At 42.0% G+C, this 23,432-nt stretch overlaps 1 protein-coding gene across 1 annotated transcript; it reads right to left on the minus strand.

Moving 5' to 3' along the window:
• Positions 1–464: 464 nt before the first annotated feature.
• On the minus strand, positions 465–22,785 carry nfat5a (nuclear factor of activated T cells 5a). Its single transcript, XM_015017762.1, has 13 exons — positions 22,432–22,785; positions 13,400–13,528; positions 8,581–9,202; positions 8,259–8,442; positions 7,555–7,745; positions 7,289–7,461; positions 7,037–7,171; positions 6,879–6,931; positions 6,341–6,473; positions 4,256–4,440; positions 3,507–4,176; positions 2,055–3,431; positions 465–1,088 (listed from the first exon to the last, which is right to left on the minus strand). Exons 1-13 carry the CDS (start codon positions 22,502–22,504, stop codon positions 778–780), a joined length of 4,236 nt encoding a protein of 1,411 aa, XP_014873248.1. The 5' UTR covers positions 22,505–22,785; the 3' UTR covers positions 465–777.
• Positions 22,786–23,432: the final 647 nt, after the last annotated feature.

Consider the following 23,432-nt stretch of genomic DNA (forward strand, 5'->3'; position numbering starts at 1 on the left):
ACACTTCAAATGCAGAACAAATGCATACTAGCAAATATAAAAAATAATAATAAAAAAACCACGTCCTTATTCTCAAAGAAACAAGCTTTTCAACTTAAATGGATTTGTAGGCGGGCAAATCCGAGGTTTGAGGAAAATTGTGAGAATTCTTCAAAGCCAAAAACTAAAACCAAAGATGTCTTCAATCATGTGCCGTTTTAGCAACATTACATTTAATCCTAAAGTTTCCCCGATTGACAGACCGAAACCCTGAAGTGAAATGAAACCTCAGAGTTCACACATTCACAAAATGAGATTCAGCCTTTATCCAGAGCATCCGACATTCCATCCCTATTCCGCATGATGTTTCCAAGTGGCCGACATTCTTTATCCCATCCCAGTTTTTTTCTCCTCCCACACCTGGCGGGTTTGTTGCATCATCTCTGAGTCTTACATCATCTAAACACAGAACAAAAACACTGCAGTTCTTTTTTAACATTAATGCATCGAGCAGTTACTCCGGGCCTCGTTAACTTGCAGGATGGGTAATTACAAAGGTGGATTCAACAATTCAAGAGTAATGAACGATAGCTAAAATTAATAATGAATTAATAATGACCTTTTAAAAATCATGTCAAACCTCATAATTTGGGTTTTTAGTAAAAGGGCATATTGTTATTAAGCATTAAGATTTTTTGTTTGTTTTGTTTTGTTTCATGGCATTGGCGCAAAAACCAACACGCCACCTTTGCCAATTTGATGAAATGTAACTTTAAGCCACACGTGTCCCGACCCGTCTCATTGCTTCTGCAGACTTTCCAGGATGTCCTCGATTTTATCCATGCCAGACGTTGCAGAAATGGTCGCCTGCATCTGATTCTGCAAGCTGCTCTGTATCTGAGTCTGCATTGGAGTTTGGGTGTTTGACTGCAGTGCATTTTCTAGGCTGGTCTGCATTTGTGCCTGCAGAGTGTTTTGCAGATTGCTGTGCATGCCGGGCGCGGCCTGCGGCATGGGCTGATCCAGTAGAGGCTGCATGTGACCGGAGTTCTGGGCTTGGGTCTGAGCGGGCAGGTTCGGTCCAGAAGAACTCAGCAACTGGGATGAGTCTGAGAGGAAGAGAGAACAGGGTCATTTACTGTGAATGAAGCGGTTTTAATGCCACAGCTCCAACTTTGGCATTAAAACTCCAACGATCTTAAAAGCTTCATGAAGTTCAGGTAATTCTGGTTTACAGAGCGGTGATTTTTGTAACGCAAGGCGTTTGATGCAATGTGTCCTTCTGACCATCTGGGTGTGTCAAACGTTTCTGTCTCAAAGGATGCTCAGCATTTCACTTCTCGAGTGAAGAAGATCCATTTTGCTGCTAAGATGCAAGGCAATAATGATTCTGTTCATTTATGAGGGGAAATCAGTTGACGGTTTGTTTGTCGAAAAGTTCTTTCATATTTTGTTTAATGAAGATTACGTTTATATTTCGGACATAATTTTCATGGCAGAAAAAACATTTCCTGCGTTGCACGCAGCGTGAGGGGGCAGGGTAACACTCCTACAGACTGGTCTTAACCAATCAGACGCTAGGGTTCATTTAAAGAGCCAGAATGACTAAATAAAGACAGGAAATATGCAATACTTTAATACAGCACTAGGTATTGCGAATATTGTTAATTATGATTTCTATTAAAAGTTTTGGCATGTAGTCATGTCATATTTTAATTAATAATAGAACCAAATTGTTTTAAGCTATGTTGCATTTCTCGATATTTATTTACTGGATGCTCACAAAAATAAAAAAATACAAAAATTCCAGGTGGCTTTGCTCTCTTCAGTAATTGCAGCCCAGTTGATTTTATGGAAAAGAAAAATTTAAATGCTTTTTACACGTGACTGAATGATGCACTAATTATTGTAAAATATTTAGTGTAAGATATTATTGAAATTAAAAGGTGAAGCTATTTAAAAGTTTTTTTTTTTACACATCTTCACCACGGACGCCGACTACTCCACTCTAAAGAACCAAAGTCTGTTGGTAAGATGATAAAAAAATAAATAAATAAAGATTAAACCTGTCTCACCATTCTGGATGCCAAAGACAAATAGGTTGGGCTGCCCCTGCGGCGCTACGGTGCCGCCCACTGCGGTCTGGAACAGCTGCTCTGGCGGCTGCTGGCCCGGGTTGGCGACCACGCCGACGCCACCCTGCACCACAAAGATGGTTGTAGTCGGAGCTGCCGCCTCGGTGTTGAGCTCCTGGGAGCCAATGGTCCCCTGCAGCCCTGACAGGGATGTCTGCGGGATGAACAGCTTCACCGGCTGACTGTTGGGAACCTGACCGGAGCTCGGGGTCACCTGCATGGGCTGCTGCTCCTGGAACAGGCTCTGTTGCTGGTTCGCGGCGGGCGCGGCGCTGCTGCCGGAGGAGCTCTGGACCTGGAACGACATGGGCTCGGCTGCGTCCGGTTGGGGGATTCCGACGCTGATGCTTGCGATGGGGGGCGCGGCTTGAGCCGGGGTGGTGAACAGTAGATCCGAAGTACAGAGGAGCAGGCCCGTCTGCTGGGGCTGAGCGATCTGGTTCTGGGGGACGGCGTTAGCCTGCGAGTGGTTTGGGATGCTCTGGAACAAGGTGCCCTGCTGGCCCAGCGGGAGCTGCTGCGGCGGCTGCTGGTTCTGCTGCGGGGATTGCTGTTGCTCCATTGGCTGGGAGAGCTGGGTCGGGGGCTGGTTCTGGAACATGGAAACGGGCTGGGGCTGGCTGGACGACGTCTCCATGGAAGAGATGAAGGCCAGCTGGGGCTGCTGCTGTGACTGCTGCGGCTGAGGGTTGGTGGACAGGAATATGGTGGACCCCGTGGGCTGCTGCTCGGATCCGAGACCGCCGCCGGAGAGGACCGTCAGCGTGTTCTGGAGCAGGGCGGCCTGCACCTGCTGCTGGGAGCTCTGGGTCTCGGCCAGCGGCTGCGGCGACTGGAAGAGTTGCTGCGGCGGGGACGTGTGGGACGGCGGCGGCGTCGGGAAGCTGGTCTGGATAGTGAGCAGCTCTCCCGCCTGCTGCAGCAGGGAGACGGGCTGCTGCGCCTGGGGGGAGGAGTGAATCTGTGGCTGCAGCAGCTCGGCTTGCAGCTGCTGCTGCAGCTTCTCCAGGACCTGCTGCTCCTGCTGCTGCTGCTGCAGATTGCTCAGGATCTGGTTCTGCTGCTGCTGCTGATCCTGGAGCTGGATGTTGTTCAGGACCTGCTGTTGCTGATTCTGCTGCAGCTGCTGCTGGATATTCTCCATCATCTGCTGCTGCTGCTGCTGCAGCTGCTGTTGGTCTTGAGGCTGCAGCATGAGCTGCTGTTGGATCTGCATGTTGCTGAGGACCTGCTGCTGCAGCTGCTGCTGTTGTTGTTGCTGCTGCTGCTGCTGCAGGTTTTCAAGGATTTGTTGCTGTTGCTGGTACTGCTGCTGCATTTGTATTTGTTGCTGCTGCTGCTGTTGCATTTGTATCTGTTGCTGCTGCTGTTGTTGCTGCATTTGTATCTGTTGCTGCTGCTGTTGTTGCTGCATTTGTATCTGTTGCTGCTGCTGCTGTTGTTGCATTTGTATCTGTTGTCGCGCCGACAGGGAGCCATCGGAGTTGCCCAACCGCAGGCTGTTCATGTTCTCCTGGACATGCTGCTGTAAGGACTCTGCCGACGGCGCCGGGCTGTAGAGCACGGAGTTGAGCTGCTGCTGCGCCACCGCCACCTCCAGCACCTGCTCCAGGGTGGTGGTGCCTCCAGCCTGCAGCTCCCTCACCGCCCGCTCCAACTGGGCCACGCCCTCATGGGGAAACGGGTCTACCTGGGTCTGCTGTGGTGGCGGCTGAGCGGGAGCCGCCATCTGAGGCATGGCTACGACCAAGATGGTCCCGCCGTTATCGGAGCTCTCCGGAGAAAGGCTTTCTTGAGGGTCTCTGAGGAACTGCTGGGGGACTTCCGGTGTCACCGGGGGGATGGTGGTGTCTCCCGACACGGGAAAGGATGTGGTGGAAGAGATCTCTTGCTTTTGAATGGTGCCGAGAGACTCCAGGCTGGGAAAGACGGGCGGCGCCTGGGGAAGCTCGACGTCTTCAGGCTGCAGGGGCATCGGGCTCTCGAAAGCCTCTCCTCCTGGATGCGGGCTCGAGTTGAGCTCCAGAGTCTGCTGCACTGAGATCAGAGGGTCCGGGGACGGCTAAGTGAGAGAGCGCGGGGAAAGTTAGCACCAACCGTGATTGAGATAAGATAAATGTTCAAACAGGACAACGTCTTACTTTGAAAACATCTGTGGGTTGAGGGTTGCTGGAGACCTCCATGGGCGTGTCCTCCTGCCGCTTGGAAGGCTGACCAGAGCAGTCGCTCTGCTCCGAGGACACGGATTTGATCTGACCGTCGAAGATGCAGGTGTTGACCAGCGATGCTCCTTCTGTTTTGACCGTCTGGCCGCTTGAACTATCGGCTGAGGAGTGAAAACAGAGCTTAGAGGAAGTTTTCAATCTCCTGACACCATCACACATTTCAGTTCAATGTTTTGTTGATTTTATGTGACAGGCATAACTGAAAAGTGGAAAAAAAAAAGACAAGTTTTTCTGTAATTTAAAAAAATAAATAAGTAAAAACTTGAAAAGTGTGGCTTGAATTTTTTTCAGTCGGATACTTATAAAATTGTAGTGAATTGTGAGTGTTAGTTAATCTCAGCATAAATGCAGCTGTTCTGTGAAGGGATTAAAAAAAAGAAGAAAAAAAAGCACACCACACTCTTTAGATTTTTAATTGTGAAATGTTGAATGTAGTTCAGCTTCCCCTTCATACTGCTCCATCAGACACATGCGTGATGGTAGACAACCATAGAAAGCACCTGGCTAGCTTCTGACCAGTTCATATAAAATGCTGTTTAATCACTTGCATCTTTAATAGCTCATTGTAAACCAATTTAAAATGATTTGCAGAACCAAATTTTTTTTGAACCAATTATTTTTGTTGTAAGGCATCTGAACAGATTCTGCTCTGCAGCAATATGAAAACCGCCGGACCTGTGGTGGCGAGAACAGCTCGCCACCATCTAACACATTGTACCTTCACCCTCCCCCTCCCACCTTCACATATGCTTCTCTTTATCGTTGCCATTTAGTCTCTTCTCCGTCTCTCCATCTCCGTTCCCCTGCAGCTGCTCCATAACCTCAAGCCAAAAGCTGTATTAACATTTATCCCAGAAGGAAGGTTTAAATATAGGCTAAGAGAATAAGCCTCAGCGATCTAACTTATAAAATATACATGATCTAATTTAATCTCGGGTAAACGACTCAGGTCTTGCTGCAGCCGTTTTTCCACCGGGCGCTCTGAGGAAGAGTTGAAACAGCTCTCATTTCTTTTGCGTTACTCAGGATATCAGACTGCCTTTTTTTTTTTTTTTTTTTAAGCAAACTTCTTGAAGGCAATTCTTCTGCCTGTTGCAAATTATTGTACCTGACTTCGCTTGTTACGCAGGAGAACATTGACCTATGAAACGCTAAAGAATGACACAGACTCTTAAACTTGCTGAATTACTACTGTGTGCAGACACTACAGATAAGTTATCAATGCATGAACTCTAAATGGCATCTTTATGCACTTTGCTTCTGTAAGAACATTCCCCCTCCCCTCCATTTCTCCAGCTCCACTGGAGATAAAACGATCAATGATATTAATTCAGACAACCACAGAACCACATCTTTGGACCAACACGACTATTTTATACTCTTATGTAAGACACTCCTAGTCTCCTGACTTAACTAGATTCATGCTTTGTAATGTGTGCATCACTAATTCATGTTTTTCCTTTCTACTTTTAAATACTTAACACACACACACACTCACTGTGCCAACGTTCATTTAGCTTTTGGCTTGTAGCCCATGTCGAATGTTGTTGATACTAAAATATTTACTCATTCTTGTCAAATGATCATCATTGGTATTTTTCATGGCTGCATTTAAAAGAAGTGGGAGAAAAATTATGTCCTTGTTAAAGCCTGATCTACCTAAAAACTGGTCTCAATGTGTTTTGTAAGATTTTACGGACATAATTCTGGCACATCCCGAGGGTTTAGGTGCCAATTCATATTTGAAGGCGTAATTAAACTACTCCCATGGCTATTATTAGATACAAGCACTGAACAGAAACGGAGGGAAAAACACAGCAACATGGCCCCTGACCGTTAATTTTCCCTTTTTCGCTTAGTGGCATTTACATAGTTTTGATCATATTTAGACTGAATTCATGCCACACATCTTACAAAAACAATTCAATAGAATAGAGACACATAGACGATGAACTATATGAGCACGTCGAAGGCGACTGCATGGCTTTGCAGTTGTTCTACCTGATTCTGGAGTGTAGGTGAAAGCCTGGGCCTCGTGTGATCGACCGGCATTGGTCATCACAAAAATCCCCACGGACACTGGAGAGGTGATGGACTGGCTGTGGAACGGAGGGACGGTCACCACCAAATGGTTCTGGAATACAAGGTCAGCTGCGTTAGAGACAGGCGGACACGAGTGGTGCAAACATTTAAACATACCGAGTCCTGCACGGTTTTCATGCCCCGTGCATTTTTCCGATTGTGGTACGTTCAATCACAAACTTCAAAGTTGGGATTTCATGTTGCAGACAAACACAAAGTAGAACATAATTGTCAATAGTGAGGACAATTGTTGATGCGTTTTTTGTGGGAGATTTCTTCCAGGATCATTCAGGATTACTGAAGTAGTGGGTGGGGGGAGGAATACACAAGTTTATGACACCTTTTGTTGGTTTATGGCATAAGTTTCCCATCGAACACATTGACGTTTGTGGTTGCAATGCAAGGACATGAACACTTTTGCGAGGCACTGTATCTAGGATTGTTAGTTTGCACGTACCTGATGAAAAAGGTCCGTATCAATCTTCGCCTCGGCTTGCCAGGAATTGTCGTCTACGGAGTCGAGAGGAAATGCATACCGTTTTTCATTCTTCGTCATTCGTTTAAAATGCAAACAGAAAAGCTCAGAAACGAGACCCATTAAACTGTCCTTAGTACCTGCGATGTTCTCCTGAAATATGACTTTAGTTCCTTTGAGGAAGTTCTTTCCAATTATAAAAACCTCCTCGCCTCCTTTCACCGAGCCGCTGTGGAGACTCTTCTTCAGGATCTCTGGAAGTCCAGCTGGCTGGGCTGGATGGAGATGGAGTCCAAGAATAAGATTTTTAGGATGATATTCATAACTTACTCATGAATATCATGATTAAGTTAAAAACAACGACAACAAAAAAAAAAAGCCTGGAAACTCACTGCAGAGGATGGGTGATGAGGGGACCTGCAAGGTGAGCACCGAGCCGTCGGGTTGGGGGATGTTGACCCTGAAGGCCAGCCTGGCTCGTGTACTTTTCTTCTTGGACCCCGCCACGCCGATTCGCGCCTCCACGTCCGCGTTACGCAGCTTCAAAATCCCCACGCAGTCCACGCTGCAGACGCAGCACAGAGGAGGAGAAATAAGCCCTGCGTACTTTGCATGAACATCACGAGCCTCCGTGTGAAATAAAACCGTCTTTTCTTACGCTAGCGTCATGTCGTTGCTGGGTTCCAGAGGGATCTCTATCACCGTTGTGCCGTCTATGTCCACCTCCTTACAGGCGGTGGTGTTGCGTCCCGTTACTCGACACGCCTGATAGAAACCGTGAGGCTTCACTCTGCCCGCGTCGTTGGCAACAAACACCTGGAGAACCACTGGTTCGCTAATGCCTTCCAACTGTGGACAGAGCGTTAAAAAAAATAAAAAGAAGAGAAAATAAGCGAGAGGAAACGCTAAGCTTCAGAAGGTTCCTACATGTTCCATGACGTTTTATTTAGATTTAAACATGTAAAAGAAAAAAGTAAACTGAATAAGAAAAGTCTGAGGACTTTATTCTTTAAGCCATTTTTTTTTTTTTTTTTTTTTAAATGATGCCATCCATATTTGACCAACTCGATTATTTTGGCATTGGAGTCGCTTACAGAACCCAAAGATAAATGTAAACCTTTAAAAACACGCTAAAGAGAGAATTTCACTGGTTTTTAATTTTTTTATTTATTTATTTTTATTTGAGGGCAACATTTTACATTTTTCCTGTGGTTCCTAACCATCATTATAAACATAAACAGATGGCCGAAATACAGAATTACCATCAGGACGGTCACTAGTAGTGATTCAGGATAACAGTTTGAGCATTTTTCAAATCCTTTCTGGTCTAAGACTTAGCTGAGGATGTTTGTGGAGTCAAACCTTGACAGTTGGGAATCCTTGCTGTGTGCGATCTTTAACTGAACCTCTGCTGCCCTCCGTCAGGTACCGGGCTCGGTGCTGGGTCTCTGGCTGCACCAGGATCTTCAGCTCCTTCCCGTCACTCCTCTGAGGAAACTGGGCAGACAGCGAGCCACCTTTCACCGCAGTTCCTGAATCGAGAGAGCTGCACGACAAAAGGACAGATTCAATCACTGCAGAGCAGAAAGAAAAATGAATAGCTTCTACTGTACTGCTACAAATAATCGAAGCCAACGTCGTCGTCACAAATGAAGAAATAATAAGGTTTGAAGACGGTCCACACCTCGCAATTGAGCTGGTCTTGTCTGTGCTCAGCTGTGAGAGGACAAAGTGAGGACCCTTGGCGCTGTCCGCGTCAAACACGTCCATGCTGTCCTCCGGAGGGGTCGGCTTGGGGCCCGGTCGCTGGCGGGGCGTCCGTTTCCTGGATTTGCGTGGCACCTCCGTGTTGTCGTTGTACGAGGCAGAGCTGATGATGCTGAAGTTGGACACGGAGTCGTCGGCCCACATGCTGCTGCTGTGCTCCGAGTCCGGACACGCCGCCGCGGCGACGGCGGGCTCCTCTTGGCACGACATTTGGCTGTCGTCAAACAGATCTTCGGGCGGCGGCGAGATGCTCAACACGGGCCTCCGCTTTGACGGCGTGTTCTGCAGCTGCTGCACGCCCAGCCCCGACAGCACGCCGGTCCCTCCGTCCCCGCCTGTGGCGCTCGCTCCGCCGCCGCCGCCGCCTCTGCTGGGCGCCGATCCGGCCGCCTCCATGCCTTGCATCTCTGACGCTCCGGGCCCGTCCGCTCCCGTGGAGTGGAGGTGCTGAGAGACCGTGAGGTGGTCTGAGGAAGAAGTAGAGAGGCCCATGGCCAGGGAGGAAGAGGCAGAGGGGCTGGAGGTGGAAGAGGTGGCATCTGCAGTAGCACACACAGATCCAGTTAGCACAGATGTTCAGCACAGAGCAGGCTAGCAGTCCCATTCAAGCAGCTGAATTTGTGCATGATTTGTTCTGATTTCCCCTCTTCCCAACTCTAATTTCAACAGACCGTTTGTCGGTTTTACACTCTCACTGTGCATGCGAGAGCTGCCAAGCATTGATCAAATAATCTGAAGTTAAAGTTGAGAAGGGTACTATTGGTCCCACAATGTTTTTCTTTTTTGTATGTTTGTTTGATTGATTCCTATTAAAAAAACAACAAAAAAAAAAAAAAACCTCCCAATTAAAAAAAATAATAAAAAAAATCAATGTGACAAAACTGACATGCTTTGTTTACAAAAACAAAAGCAAGCTACAAATTGTTACATACACATTGCCAGAAAGAAACGGAACAAAACCTGGTCAAACTTTCTTGTACAGCCAAATTTTGCAAGCTGGATAAATGTGGCGCCAAATTAAAAAATACATTAAAAAAAATAAATAAAAGAATTGCCAGGGTTACATCACAGTTTGTGCAATGTGCATTCAAGTAGAAAAAACAGTAGAGTTTGTGCATGCCAATTGGAAGATTTGGTTGGGACTGAGCGTAGCCATGGAGACAGAATAAACAAGCCTCTGACCTATGGAGCAGTGAACTGCAGACCATTTTATATGCAGACACTCCCTGCCTCAGAGGGAACTTCCTGCAATAAAAACGAAACAGCCAATGAGCAACAAGAGAGCTGATCATTCAAGACTCAACTTCTGTCAATCACTAAATTGGATGAGTGAATACACTGAAGGAAGGAGTAGCTTTGGAAGTCGACCATTTATAGACACCTAAAAGCATGTGCGCTTTGTTAATGATGATCTGTGAGACGTTACAGTAGTCATGCTTTTGATCAGCGCTGCTTAGGGCCAGCTAGGCCAGTGATAAGGTAGCAATAAAACAAAAAAGCGCTCCCTCCGACACGACTGCCGGCCAAGTTAGTTTGCTCTTTACATCAGACTCTGTTAGAAGATCGCTCACAGCTGCAGGTGATGTTGGCAGCCCTAAAACCATGATCTAAGTTTTTATTCTGGTTCGCTAAAACCTTGTAAAAAAAAAAAAATAAAAAATTAAAATATACAAACGAGTGACTGCCAAAGGGGCAACTTGACTGTTTCGCCCAAAGTAAAAACTTTTATGTTTATTCAAAAAGTTGGGAGGAAAAATGGATAATTTAAAAGAAAGGGTATAGTTTCATTCAAATAAAATAAAATGAAAATATACAGGAGCAGAGGATTTCCTTTTATGAACTGCTAAGCCATCTAATGTACGCTTAGCACAAAAAGCTCTTTGTTACAATCCTTGGGGAAAAATAAAAAATAAAAGTCTTACACCGCTGGAAAACCCGTTTATGTCCCTTTAAATGGCTCCATATCTGTAAGGATTGAGCAGTAGAGTTAAGCATGTCAGTAAAATCTGGAAAAAATTTCTCAATCCCTCTTTGATGAAGTCAAACTGCTTATATTCTGCTTTAACTGTTGTTTGATGTCAAAAAACAAAACAAGACAACGGAAATTTAACAAGTTATTCCTTTAACAAACAGTCAATGGGTGACTGTTATCCATATTACCACGTTTACATTCTGGTCACACACTGATGTTGGACAACATCCCATACCTTAGCCAGCATATGGTCTAAAAACAAAACAGTTAATGTGGTTGTGTTAGTCACTCTGGCAGAACCAGTTCACCCCAAGTAGATCCAACAGGTGTTCAATAGATGGTTGACCAGCAGACAGGTCATCCAAAGTGTCATCATTGTGGAGGGCAAGAGTTTGGCACTTATTAGTGGACATGTGGGATGACCAAATCTCACCTGGCTAACCCTGTATAGCATTAGCCCGACAGTGACAAGTTTTGTTTTATTAATGACAGATGCTGCCCCTCGCCTCCAAAAAGTCATTTTGTAATTCTCAGACATAAACGGGCTTCCAGTGGTTATCATGTATTGAAAAGAAGCATTTTTACAACAAAGAAATCATAAACTAAACACACATTTCACTACCATTTGTGCTAAGTTTATGTCTTTCAACTGTCAACAGACCTTTGAGCAACAAAAAAAAAAAAAGTAGAAGCATTAAAATGTAGATGGAAAAAAAAAATCAGGGAAACGGTAAAGAACATCTCATTCCAATGTTACCATGCTTTTAAAGTAAGCACCAACTGGAACGATTCACAGGAGGACAGGTTATGATTTATTCTTAGCAGCAGTCACAGTAAATTAGTCACTGAGACTTGCATTTTATAGTTGATGTAAAAAAAGAATACATTTGATGTCTGTCTAACAGGAAACTCAAAGATCTTTATCCATTCTTCAGGTTTCGTTTTAAACAGAGGAGAACTTACGACATACATCTTAAGGAAGCCCAAATATATCATTACCATAGACTATTACGCTCGTTTTTTGAAAGGGCCAAGCACTCAGGTGACTTGATAAGAAATTTCTGTGAAAATCTCAAATTGTGAAGTTTAACCCAATTTGAGGTATTACATTGGATATAACCAGTAATAAATAAAAGCAGTCAGGAATCAGATAAAACAAAACCCAAATAACATGGTTGCATGACCGTGCACATCCTCTTATAACCAAATATGTGTCTCTGCCTACAATTAACCAATGTATCCCTTTTTCTGACCATTTCTGACAAGCCCTGGCCTGTAGCAGTATTACTACTACATCTCCTGTATTCATGCGTTTGGGCGTTGTGGTGGCAAGCTGGAAGTTTTTTTTTCTAAACAAAGCCCATCAACTTCTGGCCAAAATGTGAAAACACAAATTATGAAGTCTCCCAAAAGAACACTACGCAAACAGTGTCTCTTCGGGATTGCCGGCACAAAACCTTTTGGTTTCTGTTAGAAGGCTTAGGATGAAGAGAAACGTCGTCTTTTAACGCATCGACGAAAGCAAACATCCGAAACCATCGACAGAAAGGATTCAAAGGAGTTAGAGCAAAGTTTTGGAAAGGCTCTGCCCCTAAGGAGACTCTGGATCTGCAATCCGGCAGAACTGAACACTGTTTGCAAAGAGGACGTCAGGATGTACCACGCTGATCCACTCCCACCCAAATACAGTGTAATAAAATCAAAAGAGTCTTTGAAAAAAGTATTAGAGGGTGTGCACATTTATACAAACATTTTATTTTACTTCCCAAAAAAACACAATGATTTCAATTGAGTGGAACAGGTTACAAATGACCTTAAAGGTGGAAAAAAAGATATGAAATGATCTCTTAGTCTCACTTCTTGCATCACAAAACTCGAATCGTGTTAACCCAGTTGTGTAGATTTTTTTCCCCCCTATCCACTGGAAAGGGAAGTGTTGATTGTTAAAACCCCCTGTAGGCACCAGTTCATGACTCCTCTGGGCTCAAGCCTTTGAGTTTCAGGAACAAATATACAAGACCTCTGAGTCTGGCAAGATGGATTATTTTAGTTGTATTATGATCTGGTAAATCTAAAGCAAATCCAGCTGCTTCAAAAGCTAAGTGTTTCCCATGCTGCTGCTAAGGCAGTGCCATGCATCAACTCTATTCAAGACGAATGCAGCCATAGATCTGAAATGTAAATCAATCAAGGAAAGCAGCTTTTATAGGAGAAATAACTTCCCAACGGTGTAAATGGCAGGCATCATGGAATAAGCGTCGACTTGGTTTTAAATATCATAACGGCTTCATCATCTAACCAAAATACCAAAATTCTGACTTTAAACAGCAGCTCAAAAACTAATTCATGACATTCTGTATTTTGCTAGAAAAAGCTAGAATGTCACAGTTTAGTTACAGTAATAGGCTTTTGGAGCAGCAACAACAACAACAAAAAAAACAACAGGCCCAAGTGATGAATTGAAAAGACAATCGTTCAAGATATTTTCTAATTTAACTGGATATCAATAAGAATTAATCTTAAGTACCACCTTAGTAGCCTTGTGATGCTACATCACCACCAAACATATTAAAAATACGAATACTTCACTAAAATCTAGAGGTTTATTCAGAACTAATTTGGCCTCGGATGAAAGGGTGAAGTTGCCCCCCAGACAATCACAAGGCCATAATTGCTGCTTCGCCCCTGCTAACTTGGGGAGTAGATTGGAACAGGAAAACTGATCCCAGATCAGGGTTTTTCCTTGGCTGGGCAGATATCTCACCTGAGGCCAACGTTGCAGAGGGAGGAGGTCCCGCCTCTCCCCCGCTCTTCTGGCTCATGGTGGGTGGGTCTGTCTGGGTGGACGATGGCTGAAGCTGGAGCTCTTTGGGGAGGAGGTCATATACTGACTCTGCCATAAAGGGTGAGCAGGAGAACATGCATTAGTTCAGTGGAAAGAAAAAAAGATGCATCAGATTGTCTATCATAGATCTGTGTGACTGGAGACGAGAAGGCTGCACTGCAGGCCTGGGTTAAGACCGTTTAAGATCAACAAGACAATTGAAAACTATTTTCACAGAAAATATGTTTCCAGATTAAACAACAACAACAACAACAAAAAAACATTCAAACAAAAATTTTATTGCGTCTACCTTTTCTGGCAGTTAATCCAAACTCAGTTTAGCATCAGTACAACACCAAGGTTTCCCCCAGAAAACTTGCTAAGCCCAGTGGTTGGTTGCTAGTGCAGTCATTCATCCAGCAGCCCTTTGGGTTTTTTGAGTTTAAACATTTTTTAAAATTGACAGGGAATTTGAAAATATCACTTGATATGTGTTATTGAAAGATTGGAAGTTTAATTCCTGAACACCAACTACAAAGTCTTAAAAAAAATGCAAACATTTGAAAAAGACTTAAATAAGTAATGCTTAGCCTGGTGGGGGGACAAGAAAAAGCCTGGTGGCCCGCCAGGCTTATAATACACTGGGGAAAACCCTGAATAAAAAACCTAGAGGGTTCCTACATATTTCATTATATGTCAAAATGCCATACTTTTTGCAGACCAAAACCTTCAGAGTTCACACATAAAACTTTTTTTTTTTTTTTTACAAAAACCAAATATTTAGAATAATTTGTGGCATGAATTTCAAATGCGTTACTTTCTTTAAATATGGAACCTGCTATATTGGGATAGACAGATGACTGGATGGAAAAGTGGACAAACCGATGGACGGAGACAGATGGAAAAACAAATGGACAAAAGACTGGACGGACAGACCTATGGGGAATAAGTCTGGAAAGGCAAACATTTTTCCCTACTCTCTATTCATACATGAAAACACTTGAATCATTCGCCACATTTTTCTGTAGCGCAAACTGATTGAGCCCTGTGGTTCTATTACTGAAATAGAAAACCTACAGATAACACTAACGCAACACTGATAAACTGAGCTAGCCTCCTGCAGTGCACCAACAGCAGAAGAGACTCAATGATATTTGATTCGAGCATAATTCCTAGTCGAAATGTCCAACCTCTGCAATAACATAGGATTAAACTACATTTGCTGGCTGATAAACACATCAGTCGGCAATTCGGTTGCTAAGAAACAGGCACCCATCAACACTATGACACGGATATTTCAGCTGCGCGCTGGGAGCGGGCAGCATGTGTAGTAGTCATCCGACACTTGGCACCGGCAGCGTCTTAACGCTGACAGGAGACTTGATCTCACACTTCTGTGACGTGAACGACGGACACATCACCAGTCACGTTCACACAAAGATCCGCACAGTTCAGACGCAGGAAAATGTGAATGTTTTAAAAACGAAAGCAGACGCCATGTTTTATCAAGCTCGTTCATAGCGCGCCTGCTAATGTTTGGGGCTCTAATAGGCAGGCCCCATTATTACAGAGCAGCAAGGGGATCATGAGAGGACCACTTGGCTTGAAAGCCAGAAATCAAGATCAGGTTTGTATTAATGTTTATTGGGGATAATCAAGAAATCTTGACAAGTCTGCTACCACTACAAATAAAAGAATTTTAATGGGTGAAACTAGTCGAAATATGTTATGAATATCGAAAATCAATTTTTAAATTGCTAAAAGCTTTATTTGTGTAAAGAAAGTGGATCTTTGTTTCTGCATTCATTGCAGATTAACTGCCAATCCAACATGACCTCAGTCTAAACTATAATCATTGGCACAGAGGAGCTGAAGTCTATTGCATGTGTGTTCAAACGTGCACAGAAGCTATTTGTCTGCTGCAGCAGCAACCAGAGGAACAAAAATCTTCATTGTAACGCAGAACATGTGCAGTAGCAGGAACTCGATATACTTCTGTGGAACAACAGAGGGACATCACATGAGAGGGACCAGAATGGCCGCTTATCCTGTGATCTGTCGTAGGAGGAGGTTCCCGGAGATTAGGTGACTTGGATTGACCTGATCAAAATGACTCCACGCTGGGTTAAAGCCGGTCCTCTGCTCACTTAGTGCATCACCATTTTGATTTCATTTTCAGACGTGTGCGATTAGGACACAAAACAGGCTTATTAATTTATTCCAGTTGGGATTAATGTAGGTAAAGAGTTACGTATAATAAAGAAACGTCACACCAAAGGTGCTCAAAATCAGTTAAACATAAAACTTATTATTCAAAGAGTGAATAAACTAGTGGATCTAATCATTTAGTTCAGACATACTTTAACCATCATGCAGCACATTATGGAATTTATTGTTCAAGCATTAGATGTTTCGAGGGGACATGATAGCATCATTGTGGTAGTTCCTGCTGGTTTGGGGGACGTTTTGCATGCAAACCAATATTTAAGTTTATGATCGAAAAAGCTCAATAGAAAGACCTCAAATCTCATCGCTTTTCTAATCCAACCATCTCTATTTGAACAGGAAAGTCTTGGCACCACTGACACACATGCACAGCTTGTATTAAATACAGAACAGATAAACTAGCAATATGCAAAATTCCACTTACAGATGCCGACAAACTGCAAAGAGAGGTTTACCATCACAGATTAGGTTGCTTATATCCATAAATAGCAATACTTAAATCAGGTGACCAGTGGTAGCATCTGCAAACGTTGTTTAATCCATACAAAAGTCTGTAAAACGTTGAACCATAACAGCTTTACAGTGATGGAGAGCATAGATACTGGATGTAATTGGCTTAAAAAATTCAATCTAATCCTCTTTTGACCTAATCTCTGAACCTTATTATTAAGACTTTATTTACATTAAAACAATGGATTTAAATGTCACATTGAGGCGACGACTCAAAGTGCTAAAAATCAGTTATCCTTACAATATTTCTAATAAGACCAAAACAAAGGCGATGCTACTCAAACGAATTTGCAGTCGTGCCCAATCTGCAACAGAGAAAATAAAAACGCCGTCTCGTAAAGTTTAAATTGAGATCAGTCATAACAGTACTCTGCAACAGAAAAGTCACCCAGGCGGAGGTTTGACTTCAACCTACACCGAGAACAATTAAATTATGTCATCTCATAGTTATGTGCTGCTCACATTACGCATGCCTCAGAGGTCCTGCCAAGATACAAGGGCATCGGTCGGTTTCTATTCTTTGCAGCAGGGTTGCGGCTACGTTAGGGAGAACTTAGATGAAAGGGCGAACCAAAAGGATATGTTTCAGTTGCAAATTAAAAAATAAAAATAAAAACACGAATAGCAAGAATTTACTTTGGTGCAGAGTTATAGGTGCAAAACAAAAGTGTTAGTCAGAGTGCAAAAAAAAAACAAAAAAAAAACAATGCACTAAAATAAAAAAAAACTACAAAGAATGCATTTTTTAAACTATTCATCATGTCTTTTTTTACTTTTAAAAATTTTAACAAAAAAATAAAGTACAGCTATCAACCCCATTTTTATCTACAAATAATATTAAAATAACCAACTATATAGGCTATATAATTTAATCTCCAATTACTTCACATACTTCCTTCTATTCACTCTGCAGTTTTAGTTTTAATCCTCTGTTGTTTGAAATTGTAATCTCTTAGAGTTCTACAAAAAAGAGATTTGTTTCCCACAAACACATCTGACAAAGGCTTTATTTTCTCTGTAAATAAATTACCACCAAGATGGACTAGTAATAATACTTAAAAAAAAAAAAAATGCAAATGATTTTACCTGAACAGTTCTGTGTCTTGTTGGAGCTGAGAGAAAAGAACACTGGTGCCTAACTGCTGCAAACATCCAGTTGTGGATGGGTTCTCAGACTGATGGCCTCCACGTTTAGAAACCGATTATTACTGCCAATGTGGACATTACGTTGAGTGGACAGTCCACCGTATCATTGTGTTGGTAAACAAAACTGGAAAGAAAAGTGGAGATAAACTCCATGAAGATCTTTTTTCAAATCTAATGGTGAAGAAAACTTCACTTAGTAGTCGGCCAACTTGGACCGAAGACTTTTTATATACAATATTAAAAATAAATAAATAAATAAAAAATAGACCAAGTGATCATTTGTTGCTTTGACATAATAGTGTTGATGCTGTGCTAAAAAGCTGAGCGCAAAGTTGGGTCAGAACATCAATCTTTGAATCTAGACGTACCACTAAAGAAAATACATCATCATTGGGTCGACTACTGGGAAATCTGTAGAGATGTTTACTGACAATCTGGTGTTGGCTGGTTTCTAAATTGATTGTGAAACAATCAATTTAGAAATGTAGGCCGCTATGATATTTATAGGTCCTTGTTATTTCACTATTTTGTAATTTTGGCCATCTTCTACCTCATTTTTTTAGCCACAAAATGGTCCCGACCCACTATGGGACCTAATGGGACATTTTGCATCCCCTTTCACAAACAGGAACTTAAAGTAGTTTCTATACGTTATACTTGGGTCTACTGTGAGGAAATTGGTTTATGTGACTACAATATGCAATACGGACACATGCTTTGCTTTGATCAGCGTCTAGAATCTCTCATTTCTCAGTCAACTGGGCCAAACGGACATCAGAATCACTGCCAGAGAAAATAAAGTCTTAAAATAAAATGTGAGATTTAAGCATTTTCAGGAGTATTTATCTCCATAATTTATAAAAGTAAAGCCACACATCAGCTTAAGCACCCTGGTTTGGTTTACATGTGCCTAACCCAGTATGGAGCCACATTGATTTGTGAGGTAGGTATTGTATAAATGGAAAAGTGAAACAGCTTTAAAGGCAGGAAAAACTGCACTCCACAGATTGGAGAGAATTTCAATCATGTTTGCTTCTTCACTGGTTTTGAATGTGATCTGTTTTTTCATCCGTCTCACTTTGAGCCAGGAGAAATATATAAATCAAATAATGAAAAATAAATAAAAAATAAAAAGTTAATACCAAGCAGACCCAGAGAAACCCAGGACTAAACGGACTGCGTAGCCAGCTGTCTTCCCTACACATACACCAAGGCTCTCTCTAGATATTTCGGATAAGCACTCCTGCTACCTAGATTCCAACACGTACTCCAACTCCGATACTCACCCAGTTACTGAGATATAAATAAACAGTTATGTTGTCGAGTGCGACCATATGGCGGTCTCACCTAAACATTTCAGGGTCACAGAGCTTTCTGTTGGCTCGTGGAAGCCAGGACAGATGTGGCACCAGCAGGCAGGTTCAGGTTTTGTTGGGTAGCAACACCAAGGTTTTAAGTGATGACAAAATCTGGGACAAGCTTAAGACAGCAGCTCTTAACCCTCGCAGAGGGGGTTTATGAAAGCAGGTTTATTTCATAAGGGACAAAAACGTTGACTGCTTTCTGAAATATCGGCAAATGTTTTCTAAAAAAAAACACAAAAAACAATAGAATTACTTGACTTTTTTTTGGAAGCAGCAGTTTTATAAAAAGGCATCCCATGGCAGAGAGATGAGCTGTGAGGAGACGGTTTGTGGAAGCTGTAATGGTTTTATGGTGCGAGAGAACATTCACTGTGATGCTGAATGTTTAACGTTGAATGAATAAATCCAACAATCCTGCAAAGAGGTGTGCAGGAAAATATGGAAACGGATTGAAATCCAGCAGTTTTCAGTCTGAAAACAACACGAAGAACATATACAAGCAAAGCATTGTGCAAGAACACACAAATGTTAAAAACTAAACAGCATCATGTGTGTTGTACTAAAAGTAATGATCTTATCTTGCGGAAGATACACTGAAGATACTTTTTTGTGGCTTTTTTTTTTTAAACATTGAGCAAGAAAGTCTCCCATTCAGTCTGAGAGTGGAGATTTTGTGCACGGGAGAAAAACCGCAACCCCAACATTACTGAATCAGTAAAAGAACAAAGCATTACTGTGATCAGGCCTCGTGATTTAACAATCTAACATTACACATGAAACAAAAAAGCTAATCTGAAAGCCTTGCTGAAACACACACCATTTGGTCTCTAAAATATATTTGTACTAGCTCATTTTAAGGTTTTATTAAATTATTGTCGCTTGCACATACCCAAATCTTACTTTGATTGAGTCATTAATTAGCTTTTGTTAAATTAATTTAAAATGTTAAACTATTATATAAATGTAGCTATTTTAAGTCATTCAATGTGTGGAACTGCAAAAACAATATTTAAGACCTAGAGTCCACAGGGCTAAACCAGTTGCTAAAAACCACAAATTTTGACTGACACAACAGACAACTCTTTGCAAATACATCACACTGTAAGCATAGACTTTATATGTAGATTGTTCCTGCAAACCAGTTTTGTCATTTTTTTTTGTGTGACACCATTGCCTACATTCACATCCTGGCTCTTTGTTCCCCCTTTATGATCAACCAATATCTCGGCTTATTTGTCAAACCAATTTGTTCAATTCAAAAACTAATTGCGGTGCAGGTGCAGAGAAAACAGTTGCCAATCTCCTCATTGCTTTTATAGTTGCAAGTCATGATGCTGTAAAGCAGTGGTCCTGCTTTAATAATCAACAGACAGAAAAGGCAGTAGTGTGGTAGGCTTTAGATAATAAATTAACATCAAAACCTCTCAAGAAAAACAGTCTGACAACCTTGACTAATATCTAACTGGGATTAAAGTGTAATATAAACTCATAAAAATCACAGTGTAATTCAAAAGCAGATACCTCATCTCAACCATGTGGCTATAAAGACATACTTCTGTTTAAGCTGCCTTTGACTGATTATAAATCACCAAGTATGTTGATTAAATACTACGGATATGTTCATTTTTTTTTTATAAATAGAGGCATCACACAAGCCGAAGGAGACAGGGAGAGGTTTATGTAAGGCACTATGCTTTCAATTTTGAGTCAAACATCTTCCGATCTTAATAATAGGCCATGACACATGCCAAAAAACACTCTTGTTACTTTTATTTTAACAGTTCCCACCCCACCCAATAAACTTTAATGTAGAGAAGCATTTCTCCTCAGATGTTGCACCAGAGTGATTCTGGTGTGTTTTTGATCCCTTGTGCCTAGTACATGTCATCCACTACTCCACAAACTCGAGCTGCCAAGCCAACTTTTTCTTAGATATAACTCGACTATTGTGGCAAGCCACTCTACCTTGGTTGCAACAGCAACGGGTTGACTTCAACTCTTTCCCAATGAACAGAGAGAGAGACTCCCAGACTTTGCTTTAAAAAGCAAACTCAAGTTATATATATAATTCCCCCTCTATAAAACAAAACGCCAGAGTCAGAGTCTCAACCATTTTTTTGTTTTAGATCGTTATTTAACTGGATAAAATGTACACTTATGAACAACCAACGTCGACATTCTGTGAACATCTCTCAATGATGTCAGACAAGATGCTTTTACAGAATGGAGTACTGTTTATTTCAGCCTTGGGATCCATGTTAGCGTCCATTATAGTCTAAGTAGATCTTGCTCAAACATATAAGGTCGAAACCCTTTTAGCTAGAAGGGGTCTGACCATTGTCTTATTGGACTCCATCCGAGTTGTATTACTTAGATGTAAAAAAAAAAAAAAGTATCTGACAAATAATGGCTCAGAACACAACTCAGAATCTGACAAACGCTGCTTATCCAGTATGGCATTTAGTAAAGCCTTGAAATTTGCATCCTTGATTTGAGCCCAGTTGTTTAGTACTATTCTCACTATCTAGCGTCCTTACTTATGACCTTATGATATTTTTTTAAACCACAAAGTTAAAAAATTCTGACATTTTAATATGTCCTGTGCTGAAAAAAAAAAAAAACATTTTTAAATTTCCCTGTGCGTTTGTTGAAAAGGAAAGTTACCTTTAGTTATTGCTTTAAAAAATCAATCAGATTAGCAAGTTAAAATATGAGAACAAGACTTTCAATCATCTCTGGATCAAAATATGCTAATTTCAATAAAATTCCCCGCCTGTTAACGAAAATAATCCAGGTCTTTATTTTAAACATGCTACAGCACAAGAGTAGCCATTTTCCAGAAACTAATTCGTATAATTTCTCTTGATACAAGTTTTGAGATGACTGACACAACACAAAGACCTGGAAATAAAACTTGAGCTAAATGCCGACACTGAGCTACATACCAAGCTAATCACACAAAGACATGACGAAGAGCGTTGGTCTTCATCGTCCAGCTACGCCCTCCTAATAATAACAGAGCAGTTGGCTGACACGTGTTCACCAGTATTAAGAGGCAGATTACATTTCAACTCCAGCGGGCAGCTTTATACGCACCCTGGAGGGGCCATCAACTTCATACTTTCATTGAAACTAGAGAATGTGGAGGAGGATAACTCTGGGTCGGCTCCACTGAGCAAACCAAAACAAAAGAGGGGCTGTCTGTTACGTTAAACAGAAATTATAGGAATACACAGGAGTGCATTAATGCGATGCACACCATTCAGTGTTGAATGTACATACCAGCACGCACACACACACACACACACACACACGCACACACACACTGTGTGCAGAATCTGAGCAGGACTTAAGTACCTTAAACCGCTGAACAATGTAGTAACAGCAAATCGACCTCACGTAGCTTTACGTTAGCTCTTAAATGAGTTCATCATGATGCGAACAACCAGCTGGCACCTAAATGTTAGCATTACGATAATATCTTATGATTTCAATCGGCCCCAGCGGAGAAAGGTGTATTTCCACGCATGTGGCAAACAGGTTGTTGCTCTCCAGCCCACCAACCTGATAACTGAGTTAGCTCGTCTTGCTAAGAGCAGAAAAGAAGCTAACCACAGCTAGCTAGCAGCTTAACATGAGCCGTTAAGACATTCATTTTGGCTGCCGATCACATACACACAATCGGAGCCGAGACTCCACAGAAGCCTTTCTCTACTGAAAGCTTACCTTTAGAGTATAGAGATTTAGGGGAATTGAGGTCAATATCCGAGCTAAGGAGGGATATAAAATCAGAGGGCATCGCAGCGCTTCATCGAGGGGGAGGAGGAGCGGAGAGTCTTCAGTGGAAACGGAGTCGGATAAATCCTGCGCTTCAAAGGCCAAATTCCGTGCCGTACATAGTATAGCATCGAAACTATTTCAGAGAAACCAACATAAAACTTCAAATTCCTGAAAAAAATCCCGTTATCTACAAGGTCTCCCGCTTATGAATGTGTGTGTCTTTGCTGATAGACACGTTTCGCCCAACGAACACACACAAACACACACACACTTGACTACTGTTGGTCAGCCCATCTAGCAGCCCCGCCTACTAAAATGTGGGGCGCATGCGCTCTGGCTGCAATAAGAGAACTACGGCTTCCCATCAAAGGCCATATTTACAAAATTGAGCATCTACATTAAATAAGTTATTGTATAAAATCTAGGTAAGTAAATGAAAGTTCATAATTCTTTGAATGCGTTAATTTAGCAAATACATGAAAATCAAATTAACAGTAAAAATCTTAATTATTTCCTTACCTTTTTATATAGTTGCTGAGCTGCAGCACACCATGAAATCATTCAAGCTGCCACTGGTTTCTGTCAAATAAACCGCAACATCTGATTGGTTGACCTGTTTAAACCAGTCAGCTTCTGACCATTCATTTAAACAAGGATCAGTTTTAGCCCGCCCACTGCTTCATTGCATCACTGCCTTAAACTGAAAAGCTCATATCTTATTCATAAATCATACAATCAACAGCACGGATTAATTTAATCTGTCAAGTATATATGAATTAAACTCGATGGTGCAGGACTGACTTTGATCAGGCAAAACAATTTGTTTGAAGGTCAGGTTAGCCAATCAAATGTTAGTATTTATTTCAAAAAGTATGAAACAGAAGTTTGTAACCCCCTGCTTTCTCTTAGAGATAAGCAATAAATTACATTAAAGTGTTTTTGGGTAC

This window comes from Poecilia latipinna, unplaced genomic scaffold (genome assembly GCF_001443285.1).
Source record: "Poecilia latipinna isolate Pla-1442-1.1 unplaced genomic scaffold, P_latipinna-1.0 Scaffold2183, whole genome shotgun sequence".
Classification (NCBI taxonomy): Eukaryota; Metazoa; Chordata; class Actinopteri; order Cyprinodontiformes; family Poeciliidae; genus Poecilia; species Poecilia latipinna.